General features: G+C 38.1%; 3 protein-coding genes across 4 annotated transcripts; all 3 read right to left on the bottom strand.

Moving 5' to 3' along the window:
• Positions 1 to 660: 660 nt before the first annotated feature.
• cnga1a (cyclic nucleotide gated channel subunit alpha 1a) lies at positions 661 to 3,932 on the bottom strand. 2 transcript variants are annotated; one of them, XM_081360240.1, is made up of 7 exons: positions 3,727 to 3,932; positions 3,426 to 3,602; positions 3,261 to 3,314; positions 3,010 to 3,175; positions 2,807 to 2,911; positions 2,442 to 2,548; positions 661 to 2,367 (listed from the first exon to the last, which is right to left on the bottom strand). In XM_081360240.1, exons 2-7 carry the CDS (start codon positions 3,430 to 3,432, stop codon positions 848 to 850), a joined length of 1,959 nt encoding a protein of 652 aa, XP_081216366.1. In that variant the 5' UTR covers positions 3,433 to 3,602; positions 3,727 to 3,932; the 3' UTR covers positions 661 to 847. The 2 variants fall into 2 exon arrangements, with proteins under 2 accessions (XP_081216366.1, XP_081216367.1); XM_081360241.1 differs by having other exon boundaries at positions 3,014 to 3,175.
• Positions 3,933 to 4,949: 1,017 nt separating this feature from the next.
• enam (enamelin) lies at positions 4,950 to 7,165 on the bottom strand. Its single transcript, XM_081360259.1, has 9 exons — positions 7,113 to 7,165; positions 6,951 to 7,023; positions 6,832 to 6,855; positions 6,674 to 6,751; positions 6,564 to 6,596; positions 6,440 to 6,478; positions 6,317 to 6,352; positions 5,729 to 5,788; positions 4,950 to 5,636 (listed from the first exon to the last, which is right to left on the bottom strand). The coding sequence occupies exons 2-9, from the start codon at positions 7,008 to 7,010 to the stop codon at positions 5,217 to 5,219; spliced, it is 750 nt and encodes a 249-aa protein (XP_081216385.1). The 5' UTR covers positions 7,011 to 7,023; positions 7,113 to 7,165; the 3' UTR covers positions 4,950 to 5,216.
• A 3,349-nt stretch (positions 7,166 to 10,514) lies between these two features.
• On the bottom strand, positions 10,515 to 13,856 carry scpp5 (secretory calcium-binding phosphoprotein 5; the record flags this gene model as incomplete). The annotated part of the gene is made up of 11 exons (XM_081360261.1): positions 10,515 to 10,835; positions 10,966 to 10,989; positions 11,212 to 11,295; positions 11,416 to 11,466; positions 11,569 to 11,607; positions 11,844 to 11,873; positions 12,072 to 12,140; positions 12,347 to 12,400; positions 13,248 to 13,322; positions 13,630 to 13,677; positions 13,803 to 13,856. The coding sequence occupies 10 exons, from the start codon at positions 13,854 to 13,856 to the stop codon at positions 10,972 to 10,974; spliced, it is 522 nt and encodes a 173-aa protein (XP_081216387.1). The 3' UTR covers positions 10,515 to 10,835; positions 10,966 to 10,971.
• Between the last annotated feature and the right edge of the window lie 196 nt (positions 13,857 to 14,052).

Here is a 14,052-nt window from a genome sequence, read left to right as displayed (position 1 = left end):
AAGGGTCATTAATCTTTGGTCCTCTGCTGCACCCTTGTGCCCATCAAGCAGACTACTTGGTAAGACCTCAAATGTCTGTTTTCATAAATATTATTTGATCCATAACACCTTTTAAAATTGGTGGTTCCAGTCTTGGACGCTGACTGGTCAGACTCAGTATAGTGCGACAATTTGCATCTTTAATATTTTTATTATCAAGAAACCATTTACCAAAACCCAAAAGGAACAGAATTCACAGTATTCTCAATATAGCACAATATTAAACAATATTGAACAATGCTACTGATTTGAGAGCTCCCAGCAGTCATTGCCACATTGTTGTGTCATGTAGTGTTAAACATGTGAAGTTACTGTTCGGAATAAATACGAGGTCTTTGATATACGGTGTCGTGCTTACTACTCACAAGACCTAACACACATGAATAAATAATGTTGTGTTCTGTTAGCAGTTCTGTTAGCAGGTTTTATTTAAGCTGCTGTTATTTTGTTGTCACTGTTATGTTATCTATTAGTGTGTGGTGATGTTCAGAGTGGATCTATTTGAAGGTATTGCAAGGATGTTTTTTTAGAGTTGTACTTATGAAAAGGTTTACTTTATGAAAAAAAAAATCAAATATATTTTAGAAAGGAATACAAATTAAAACTCTGAAATCTGTAGTTGCCTTTACAAGAATTTATTGGCTGCACAAGACAGAATGAACAAAGTCAAATTGGCTAAACAAATTAGTGTTACTATAAGAACAAGACTGAAGTTTTTGTTTTTAATTTGAACGTATTTAGTGTTTAGATTTATCTTCATCTGTGAAGTTCATCCAGAGTTATTCTCACAAGTTCTTATCTTCTCATCCTATGGCTCCTCGTCTTTCTTTTTCTCTTCGGTCACTTCTTCCATCTTTTCCTCCTCTTTTTCTTCCATCTTTTCCTTGTCTTCTTCTACCTTCTCTTTCTCTGGCTCTTCTTCTTTCTTTTCCTCCTGGGTTTCTTCCTTCTTTTCCATCTCCTCCTCTTCATCTTCATCCTCCACCTCTTCCCCAGCAAGGCGCTCCATCTGAACAATTCGCCGTTTGATGTTCTTCTGTGTCTCCTCCTGTTCCGCCAGCAGCTTGTTTACCTTGGTCTGCATGATCTGCAGTGTGCTGTACATTCGGTTTACGCGCTCATCCAAGTCCCTCTCATCTGGCTTTAGTTTGGCAGGGTCAGTCTCAATTAAACCATCCTTCATCAGAATCTGTCTCCCTTTCTCTTCCAGCAACGCTTTAGCCTCGGGATATTCCGTCAGAGCCTCCATCAGATCATCTTTGGACAGGCAGAAGAGGTCTGAGTACCCTATGCTTTTAATATTTGCTGTTCTGCGGTTCCCTGCCTTGCTGCCCTTGATGTTTAGAATGCTGATTTCACCAAAGTAGCTTCCATCGCCAAGGACGACAAATTGAGTGACGCCGTCATCGGCCACCACGGCAAGTTTGCCTTCTTTTATGATGTACATCTCCCGCCCGATATCGCCTTTGCGGCAGATGTAGTCACCAGGACTGAAAACTAGGGGGCGAAGCTTCAACACCAACTCAATCAGCAACCCCGCCTCACAGTCGGCGAAGATCCGCACCTTCATGAGGGTCTCTAAATGCACGTTCATGCCTAACTCTGCCCGTAATTTGTCTGGCAAGTACCTCAGCACCTCTCTTTCATTTTGTGCTTTCTTGTTAGTCCACAGGTAGTCAAACCACTTGATGACACGCTCCTCGAGGTCCTTGCTGACATGCCGCGCATGCATGTACTGCTTAATGTTGTCGATCCTGGATTGGAACTGAGCCTGGGCTGCGTTCATATTTGAGATCATTGTAGCAATGTTACCAACAATGGTGGCGAAGATCAAGACACCCACCAGGAAGTCAACTACGTGGAAGAGAAATTCAGAGTCTAGCGCTGGAGATGGCGTCTCTCCGATAGTGGTGAGGGTAAGCGTAGACCAGTACAGGCTGAAGGAATATTTTCGCATGAGTTCTCCGAACTCTGGTTCGTCGAGAGCAGGGTACACCCATGCATCTGATCCGAACCCGATGGACTTGGAGAAGGAGAAGTAGAGGCATGCATTCCAGTGGATGATGATGATGATGTACATGACCAAAGTGCAGATTCGGAAGATGTTGGGGTAGTTGGTCATGGTTTCTGAGATGGTGAAGAACTCAAACATGCGGTTCAGGCGGAGCAACTTGTTTATGCGGATCTCTGGGTAGTCCAAGCCTAAAACGAAGTAGAAGATGTCCGTGGGTAGCATAGAGATAACATCGATGCGGAATTGGAGACTTTCGGTGTACCGCTGGAGAAGGAGCTTTTCATCTTTGATAAGCAAGCCCTGTTCCAGGTACCCTGGTTAAAGAGAAGGTGACATGAAATCATGACACAAATTGAGATCTAATTCTAATTAATGATGTTATATTCACCTGTTCGTGCTCTGAAGGCCATGTCAGCCAAATAAATCAAATCGGAGCTATAGTCCAAGAGGAACCAGATCAGTAGATATTCATGCTGCAGCTCCTCAAAGCTGGCTCTATGCAAAGAGACACAATATAAATACTCTCAAAAGTATTACACCCATTTATCAAGCTTACAAAATGCACCAATTTGATGTATTATGTTAGATTTTGATGCTGAATATATGACCTTCATCATATCTAGAGCATATGAGTGTAAGAGACTAATTGAGATGTAAGGAAGCACACTTCAGAGGTTAAAAAAGGGAACGTCTTCAATTTGTATTCTTCTCTCATCTCCTGGTCTTAATAAAACATGAACATCTAATTATTACCTTGCAATTATAACTGTCCAGTTGTACATGACAGGAACTGTGATTATAAGCAGCCATTGATAATACAGGAGTCCCGCTGGGTTAATCACAAACACCTCCTTGGGCCTTGAAAAAAATGAAGATGACATGAGCAATAATCAATGGTGATACTTTAACCTTTTGTAAATCACAGATTAGAAATGACTGATAAAAAATCCAGATACCAACTTTTTTTCCTTTTCTTTCTCCTTTTCCTTTTCTTTTTCTTTTTCTTTTTCTTTTGCCTTTTCTTTTTCCTTTTCCTTTTCCTTTTCTTTCTCATTTTCTTTTTCTTTTTCTTCCTTTTCTTTCTTCTCTTTTTTTTCTTTCTTCTCTTTCTTTTCTTTTTTGCTACAGAACAACAGAAAGGTTTATACGGTAACAAACGTTATTTATAACCAGAATATGTCAAATATAAGACCAGTGTGCTACCCACTCTTTTTTCTCCTTCTTTTCTTTTTTCTCCTTTTTCTTTTTCTTCTTGGCTTCCCTATATGGAGAGCAAAGTACACTATTACCACTAATGCACATTCATATAAAATTATATATTATATTATATTATATTATATTATATTGTATTGATCTAATGATCTTTGATTACTCCTCATTGTTGTTGCTGTTGTTGATGTTAAAGAAACGTCCTGCACTTGGAGCTGGAATTGTGTCTTCAACGTCCTCCTCTGATTCCACCTCCATTATCGGAGACACTTGAGGAGGGACTGCAAACCCCCCTGATGTAGGTACAATAGTCATGATCCTTTCCCCCTAGAACAATAGGCTGAAGCAGTGATTTACAATTTACATGTCAATTTACATTTGTTAAAAGTCATGAAAAATGTCTAACATGGACAAGATGATACTATAAGAGGAAGAAAATTGCCACAAAGTCATATCAAACTCACCGGCTGTTTTGCTTTAACCTAAATCCTGTCCCATTCTCTCTTGATCAGAAGAATCACAGAGCCTGTCAGATGCACAGACCTTCTGTCTGGTGAAATTAAAGATAGGCTACAGTCAAATTACAGCTCGTGTTTTTCAAAGGAGGAACTAGCGTGTGGTTCATTTGTTCTGTTGTGCTCTGTAATGATATCTCAGACTTGCATGACCCTGAGAAGGATTTGGAGATTAATGAGAGACTAGAGTGACAAAAACAAAGCCTCCTCCCTGTCTTTTTGAACGGTACATAATTTATACTCCCTCCAAACCCATCATTTATACCATTACACTGAGAATTTTGGCAACCTGTCGTTTATTTAATTGTTCCATATTCAAAACAAATTTTTAGGTTCATGTTTAAATTGATTCATCAGAGTGCACTTAGTAAGGCATATGTGAATGACCACATTGGTTTGTGGTGTTTATTTGACTAACTGTAATTTCATTTTACGTATGCAGTCTACACACATTATACTGGTGTTATTTGTGTACATGTGCTTGCTATAGACGGTGAGCCTGTAGAGTAGAGTGAGAGATTTACCTCATGTAGCAACATCTGCCCAGTCAGCAGTCTTCCACAGATCTGCTTCATCCTATTAATACAAACCTCCCAGTCTTAGTTTCACACACAGTCACTCACAGAGAAATAGATGGCCTGTTTTGTTGGATATATGTAGTTTTTGTTTAATTGGACATTTTATATTTTACGTACTGTATAATGATACATACATAGTTACACACACACACACACACACACACACACACACACACACACACACACACTGTACACACACTCGTGTTTATTTTGTTATACTTGTGAGTAGACGTAATGGTTTTAATACTGTACAAACTGTATATTATATCCCCCTACACTAACCCTACCCCTAAACCTACGCATCACACAAAACTTTCTGCATTTTTACATTTTCAAAAAAACTATGTTTATTAATAAATTTCCCTTGTGATGACCTGCCAATGGTTCTCACAATGTAGGTTTTTACTATCCTTGTGGGGACATTTGGTCCTCACAAGAATAGCAAAACATGCCCATACAAACGAACACACACACACACACACACACACACACACACACACACACACACACACACACACACACACACACACATATAGGCATCTGTTATAGATGTAGGTGTAGATATCAGGTTAATTACATAGTTACATTTCAGTTGATTAAAGAGGCTTTTAATTGCAGTAAGACAAAATACATTTTATTTTAAGAAACTGAAAGACATATAACAAGTAACGCTGTCTGCAGCAGTGTCGGCTCAATTCTTACAATGAGGTTATTATAAATCTGCCATGAAACATTTTCACACAACAGGAATGTGCCACATTTTTGTTCCAGCAATGTTCAGACCACAGAGATGTGGGCTTAAAGTCAGCGATGTGACTGATTGGTTAGAATCTTGGGGGGCGGGGCTTGTGATCATCTCTCTCACTGCACTGGCTGGGCAGCATCAGGAGCCTCAGCCACCAACACCTGCTCTGCACCAGCAGCAACATCAGGCCCCACCAAAGTGGTGTCAATTTCCACAGCAACTGCCGGTGCCTCTGGGATGAGGGCCGGAACAACAGTAGCAGCAGCAGCGATGACTTCGGGAGCAGGTTCGATGGGAACGTCCACAGCGACATCAACGGGTAGGATCTCGTTTCCGACAGCGGCATCAACGGGTAGGATCTCGTTTGCGACAGAGACATCGACAGTTGGAGCGGTTCCAGCAGGTTCAGGTTCGGCTCCGGCCTCGGCTGCCTCAGCCTCTGCTTCTTCCGCTCCTTCGGCCTCATCTGAGTTCAGTGGAGCAGCCGGCTGGGCAGGCTGGTAGCCATAGGGAGGGTAAAACCCACGATACAGTGGCTAGAGTAGATAGAAAAGTGGGACACAGCTCGTAAAGTACACCCTATTAATGTTTGAAATGTGTGATACAGTTTTGATAAGAGGAAACCTACTGCTCCTTCCTCATCTGAATCTCCTTGGGGTGCGAAAAGAGCGGGGTTGAAAAAAAAGCCCTGAAAGAAATGTTCAAAGATCAATGTCAACACAAAATAAAATATTCTCAATCACAGGCTTGTTTAATGAACCGCATTGTAGTTCTTAAAAAGGTTTTTCGTGAGGCGATCCCATTGAAGAACCATTTTGTGTTCGCCAAAGAACCTATCAGTGAACAGTTCCTTAACAGGTTTTATGTGAAGAACCTTTAGTGCAATGGAAAGGTTAAATGGATGTTGAAAGTTCTTCATGGAACCATCAATGCCAATAAAGGAGTGTATTGCCACTTTGTAGTTGTTGTGCTATGATTAGTAGCAAAAAGCCAAGCTAAATGCTACTTTACATCATAAACAGAAGCTGTGTCTCATTCCATGTTCTAGTTCCCTTTAATGTAAATTAGTATTGTAAATCTGTGCACTAGCAAGGCCTTGATACACAGCTGATGGGTCACTTATCTAACATGATTTTTCTTGACATTTATCCTCAACATCGTCTTATGACATGCCATGACTGACATCGACACAAAATAACAACAGCACATTGCTAACCTGCTGTGGTGCTTGAGGTGAAACCTGAGGCTGGGTCTGTAAAAAGATAAATATTGTCAAAAATGTTTTCAAAAGGCTATATGATAGAAATCATTGCGATATGATTGAATGAAAGGGGTTTACATCAACAGGCGCTGGTGCTGCGGGTGCCACAGGTGCTGCCTGTGAGGAACAGAAAATACCATCAAATCCATAAAACAGGTTCACACAGTCGTCTTTAAATGAAGTGGTTAAATGCTTAACATACAGGCAGCTGAGCACCAGGAATGGCACCAAAACCCTGCAAATACATTGATCACGTTATGTTAATATTATGAAATGCCTCTATGTCTTTAGTATTATCAGGATTGAACTGACCTGTTGCCGCATCTGTCCTAACAGTCTGTAGAGTTCCATCAACTGCAGAGCTGTGTTAGCATGATTAGTAATTGCCTGCTGCAATAGAGAAAACACAGTATGCATAATGCAATAGGCTGTACATTAACACCCATTGTGAGCACACACAAAAGTCTTACCTCATTGCTGCCGCTGTCGGGGGCCTAAAATATGCAAAGCAAGAGGAAGATATCAAAAATGTTTGAAATTTTGACTTTGTTATGCTGCCTTGAACTGAGATGTGAAAACAAGAACTTACAGGTGCAGCTAGCGAGGAGCCCAGCAAACACATCAACAACGCCACAGCTTTCATGATCATGATAATTTCACAGCTTGTAATGCAGAAAGAAAAACAGACATATTCAATACTGCCGGTAACATATGCATGGGTTAAAACTCCTCAGAAATGGTACGAGCTTACCTCTTTTGAAAATCACAAGGACGGCTGCTTGGTTTCTTGAAGTTTAAAGTTGAATGAATAAGTACTGAACAAGGCTGCTATATATACTTAGCAGCTCCTGAAACAGACCAATCACCTCTCAGCAAAAATGAAATCTATTTTTTGCCTTTATTCTTAAAGCAAGGTTGGAATTACAACTGCTAATGACCCATTATGTATAATTATACACTGTGAAATTCTGCTTGGTGCACAGTTCTTCAAAAAGACAGACAAAAACTGAAATTGTCTACCAGACAGGAGGAGGGTCTGTCTGTGGTGTTTGACGGTGAAGTTTGCATGAGTATGAATTTCAAGGGGCCCCTTTCCAATAACAGTGGGACTTGTGGGTGCATGCCAACTTGATTGATCTAATTACAAAAGATCTTTACAACTTAATTACAGACTTAACCAATCTTTTCTTGCTGATTCATTTTGGAGATATAGGTATAAATCTTTTGGCTCCTCATTGTTGTGACCACACTGACATCTTCTATAGAGATGTTGTCGTCTGCGTTTTTTTTTTCTCCCTCAGACTGAGGTTTGAAGCATTTCAAGGGTTGATGCGCCTATGCTTTATGCTTTAGGGAATCCAGATCCAGGATGTCTTCCATCTGATAAGAAAGTGAACATAAAAAGGTTTTTAGATATCCACTCAACAAGGCTCAAACAAATCAGGCAAGAGACGACATCTGGCTCCCCTTCAGTCATTCTAGATAGATGTTTCCTTAGGGTCAACTGACGACTATCTTTCTAGTTGTTCAAAAGCCTACAGTTCAAACCTTTAACTCATATATTGTTTGTTTAGTGTGTAATATATATATATATATATATATATATATATATATATATATATATATATATATATATATACAGGGATGCACATAAGTGGTGCGCAGGTGCGCATGCGCTACCCAATTAAACAATGCGTACCAGATGAATTGCCGCAACCCTTATTTGCGTACCTAAGATTTGGGGATAGATAGGTGCGCAATCTGTGGTGTTGGATAGGCCTCAGAACTAGAGATGCGCGGATGGGCTATTTCATCCGCAACTGCATCGCAAAACTCATCATCCATCCGCCATCCATCCGCACCAACGTTTTTGACCAATTTTCAAAACCGCACCCGCCCGCCATCCGCTGATTGGGCAATGCAAGGCGCTGCTGATGACAGCCGCGAGACTAGAAAACTCTCTTACCTCAGATATCAGCAGTGAACTCCGTCTCCGATCGGCGCACATGGACAAAAATAAATAAATGATTTAAATAAATAAATAGCCTAAATTAAACGAACTTCGGCAAACCTGACCGTACAATATTTTCATTGTAGCCTAATAGAAAACGCATTTTGGCACATCATTTAGGATTTTTCGTTGGTGCGCCATCAGCTAGCCTATGCCTACAAAAGACAGATGAAATTTAATATTAATAATTGATCCATGTCGGTATACACAGTCTAATATTTTACACTTAGGCTATAATTAAAAAATAGCCTAAACAATCAAGATAGCCTATTTACTTTTTTTATTTATTAAAACCAGGAAATTGGTTAATGAAACATGGATTAAAATTAAGATACAATTAATACAAAACGAAATTCGCTTTAAAGAAAGGCTTTGTGCTTTCTGTTTGAGGTCTCTGTGAAAGTTTGAAAGTCTTTTAGTGCCGCGGCGCTTTCAGAGTGGTCGCGTCCGCAATGGAGAACTGTCACTCACGTAAGATTGTTTTTTCCTCATAAATGACAAAATACTTAAAAAAAAAAGACAAACCATCAATTAAAAAAAAAAAAAAAAAAAAAAAAAAATATATATATATATAAAAAAAAGGATGGATTTATAGCGTTTTGGGGGAAAAAATGGATGGATGACCTTCTATTGCCTTTGTTTTTAATTCTCCTTTTTTGAGTTTGTCACGTAAAGTTACCTCCTTCGCCGGCGTTGCCATCTCTGATAATAACAAGCAGTCTGCATAGACTCGACTAGGCCATATTAGCCTACTGCCTGATAAAAATTTGACTATTTTAAAGTGTGCTCGATTTTTTTTTTATTTTTTTTATTTGGATGTAGGTATAGTCAGATAACAATATTTAACAATATGCATCCCTCTAATTTGTTCCTCCCGTGAGGTGGGTTAAGGAAAAAATGCATTTGAAAATGTGAGGACCAAGCAACAACCCCAGGTTCTCCCCTGAGAACAAGACCAAAAATGTTATGTGCACCCCTGTATATGTATTAGCTTTTGCATTATATGCATATCCAGATAAACAGATATGGCTTCGATGTTACTTATAGAGTGAGATACTTGCAGAGTTGAGAATATCATATGCAGCAATTTGGCTGTTGCTTCACATTTGAAAAAAAGTCTTTGGGTTGTGCTGGAGGAGACTTTACAGAGTGCGTGCCTCTTGCATTGTCAATATTAGATCTTGACCAAATAATGATGGAGCTCTTGATGGAAAGTCTCCTCCAGCACATCCCAAACACATTCAAAGAATTTAAGGTCTGGACTCAGAGGTACCAATTCATGTGTGAAAACGATTCTTCAAGCTCCTTTCCAACCATTCTTTCACAATTTGAGCCTTATGAATCTTGACATTGTCATCATGGAATATGGCCATGATGTGTTTTCCTACATGGTTAAGAAATAAAAATCTACACACTCCATCAGTTAGGGTTAGAAGAACTGTTGCCAAACATAAAACATGCTATAATAATTACTGCAATAATGATCCAATCATTGACTCTTTAAGCATTTGCATATTTAAATCCAAACAGCGACTTTTTTTCTTCTTCTTCTTTTTTGATCGGGCAGTGTATAATACACTGTATAATAATATAATTAGAATTGCAGAGCTAATTAAACCCCGTTATGATAATGAGCAGATAAACCCAATCTCAAAATCTTATTAAATGTTGATGCCCAATGTGCCAACATAATCTCAGAGCAAATATAAAAGAATGGATTGATTAATTGCTAACACACTGCAGGTCTAGTTCATGTGTTCATTTCTGCATGTAGGAGACTATTAGAATTCCTTATGGCCAGACAATCTATGTGGAAAAACATACTCTCGAATTTCTCTGAATTTTTTTGGAATGAGCATTAGAAATAATTCTCTAATTTGATATTCACACATCCTAAAGCTTCCTTGAGGTTGAACGTGGCCTAACAAACTCTTTGCTCTCCTAAAGTTTTAACATGCAATATAATGTTTATTATACTGCACAATGTTCAAGGTGTAGGTGCAAAATATTTCACTTTAACCTCGGAAAACTTTTTAATGTTGATTAATTAATTACTAGTATGCATTAGATTTCATGTGTTATTTTGTAACAACTACCACAAAGATAGATAATAAGTGCATGTTGAAAAATGAGTTGTTCTTTAATCAACTTTATTAATGAAACACTACTCACAAAAGTATACATGAGAAAATATTCAGAACTGACATTTGCTTTAAGGTATCATTTTCTCACATCAGAATAAGACCAAACCAGCACATTTCTATCTGCATTCCATGCATTTACAGATCTTTAAAAAATTGTTATATGTGTAGATCATCTTCTTCATGTTCAAAAAATCAGCTCGTTTTAAATTATTATCCCAGGAAAAAAGTATTTACTAATTCTAAATAGCATTGGGGGGAGGGGGAGTTCCACACTCTTGTTGTTTGACGTTTTTCCTCTCACTCAGCTTCAAAGATGTGCCTGCGGGGATAAGAAATGAAATGATAAATAAGAATGAAAGAGTGATGTCAAGCAATGTTGAAACACTATTAAAACTATTGCAATTCAAAATTAGGATGAATGAATCATATTCAGATAAGCGGTATCTCACCAGTCTTCATGGCTTGTTAGACACCTGAAAGAAAGTATAGATAATTAACAAGAGTGCGGTGCACACAATCTGCTGTTTTCTGCAAAACTGCTGCTGACATGTACGAGATTCGCAAGTTTCCATTTTGGTTAAAAGCATACTGGCTAAATGCAGCACTGAAGGGGTAATTATGTTGTCAAATCAGAGCTTTACTGAGGGTTGTGATTTTTGCTTCTCACACATTTAAACACACACACACACACAGACCTGTCCTGTCTGAGCCTGCTGCTCCGGCTGGGTTTGCTGCTGAGGATCTTGGGTTTGTGGAGGACCATCCTGGAATGGTGGGTTCTGTGTAGAAATGCAATAAAAGCTCACAGTGTTTCCAGATTCAATTGTTTCAGCAAATTCCAATAACAATCGTATTGAGTAATTATGAAACCAAAGAGGTTCAAAGCCTTTTTTTCTCACCATGGGTGGCTGTTGAGGAACTGCCTGTGGCATGAAGTCAAAGGGGAAGATCTATATATTGACAAACATATACAAAAATAAGTAAAATGGGTTTAATATATATATGGGTGTAGGTAATAATGTCAAAATGTTTAAGCAATTTAAAGAATTTACATTTGGAAGTTGAGGTATCAGGGGAATATTTGGTTGGTCCTGAAATGTAGACAACAAGTCACCTTTATTTATACAGCGCTTTTTACAATATAAACAGGAAAATGATTCAATGATGGAAACAACTAGTACTCCCAGAAAGAAGTAAAATTTGTAAGGCTCAGCTATTTATGGGATGAGAAAACAACAGATATAACTTCAAAATTTCACATTTAATTCAATATTGCCGCTTCTTTGTAATTATTTGAGAAATGTACTAGTTTCAAAGTAAATCCTACCTGGCGCTGACTGAAGTCATAGGGGTAAAACTTCAATAAGGAGAAAGAAAAACAAAATCACCATTGAGTTCATTGCATCAGAGGGGATGTGCAAGCAAGGATGTTGAGGCATTAGAAGAAGATATAAAAGCAACACTGTGCTGGATTGACTTTCTACAGCATATATGTAAACATTTCTATTAAAGTCAGAGCAAGTGGTGAAATTAGCCTTCGGAGCTGTTCACTCACGATTTCCACGCTTTTTCTGCCCGGAGCCTTGGGGAGAGAGTACTTGATGAACGCTTGTGTAGGGAATGACTGAAAGCAGAAAGAGAGAGTCATGCCACAGCGTGAATGGTAGTAATTATGTTCTAGTCTTTTGGTATACACACATGAGGTATTCAACTGATTGAGATGAGAGTTTACATCTCAAAAAGGCACCTAATAAAGAAGCTGTGTGTACGTTAGCTGATATGTTGGAGAAACAAGCTAGCCTTGCAGATAGCAAACCTTTACACACTCACCGATTTGCCCGCTGCGCCCCCTGCTGGATTAGTAGGGAAGCTCGGTGGGAAAATCTATTTAAAAAAAAAATAATTAAAAAAAAATATTACAAATATTTATTATTATACATATTTTTTCCATGTAATCTAAAACGTGCTTCATGTGGTACTATCTTAAAACAGAAATGTGAAAAACATTTTTTATTTAATTTGACTGAATAAAACTGTAAAACTGAACTGAACACTGTAAAAAAGTATTTGATCAATAAGTTATGACAACATGTGTTTTTACATTGCTTCAACTCATCAAGATAAGTTAAGCAATTTTCAAATTTATAAGTTATACAAGATTCAACTCATTTCGTCAATCAGTTTGCTGTAATTTAAGTTTAAATGACTTAACCATACATGTTGATTGTATTTAAAAATTTAAGGCAGCAACTTTTTAGTTAACAGTTAATACACAAGGCTACACTAACTTAATAAAAGCAATTGTTAAGGTTTAGATACATTTGCTTTTGTTTTCTAGAAATTAAATTAAATTAAATTAAATGTAAAGTTGTAAATAAAACAAAGATTATTTCTTACAAGAAAATAATATTGCAGTCTTTCGACTTCAGAATTTCATGTTTATTTCACTGTTACTTGCAATTTCCAAAGTATTTGTGAAATTTTTATAAGATTGTTCTTAGTGAAAATTGTCTCAAATTAAACCCTAAACTATTTTTTTCAGTGCATTAGGTTACACTAACCTAATGAAAGTCATTTTAAGGGTTAGATCAGGTACACTAACCTAATAAAAGTAATTATTTGATCAGGCAGAAATAAATCAAAAAGCAAATGTTTGCATGGTTTCTTGGTTCAACTTTGAATTGCTATATTTAAGGTTTTTACAAACAGAAAAAAAATAAATAGCTCATACGATTTCCATGCTGATTGGAGCGTTCAGACCAGGATGTTGCTGTGATGGCATTCCCTGGAAGCCACCATTATTCCCCTAAGAAAATAAAAGTTCAAATTTACTGTAGTGGATGCCCACAAAAAAAACATGTTTAGTTCCGTTATAATTAGTATGCTCAAAACGTGTTCTGCAGCAACCTCAGGATAGTCAGTTAAACCTATATATCATATAAACACATGTCATGGAGTAGCATGTCATCATACACTGTAATATTACAGAGCTATTTTCATCATAAAACCGGGTGCAATCTGTTGATTATGGTTAAAGCAAGAGATTCCAAAGACTTTTATGCCATTTTTGGATACGGAAAAGTCCAGAATGTTCATGTTGTGGTGAGCCCCACCTGCCTCGGGCTGCCATAATGAGGGAGATAATTGAAAAACGGTGAAAGCTAGAGAGAGACATAAACACACACGCACAAAAAAGGATCAGTTTCAGAATCTGGGCGACCCAAACACATAAAACAAGCCTTCATGAGTACAAAGACATTCCTTTAAAAAGGTTTGATGTACTTACTGGTGCTGCGGATACTGCACCCGCCAGAAGAAGACACAGGAAAGATGTCCACATGTTTAAGGAATCACCAGCCTTACTCAAGCAAAAATGTGACCTAAGACAGACAACACCAATGAGGGCGTGCTATTTCTGAACAATATCATAGAAAGAGAAGCACTTACAGTGTACGGAAATGGTCAACCAGCTTTCTCACCTTGGTTGCAGGTAGAGTTATAGCTCTGGGACATGAGTTTTCTAGCTTTTATTTGCT

This window comes from Scardinius erythrophthalmus, assembly GCF_964197995.2.
Source record: "Scardinius erythrophthalmus genome assembly, chromosome: 3".
Lineage (NCBI taxonomy): Eukaryota > Metazoa > Chordata > Actinopteri > Cypriniformes > Leuciscidae > Scardinius > Scardinius erythrophthalmus.
This window is presented reverse-complemented; position numbering and strand designations above follow the sequence as displayed.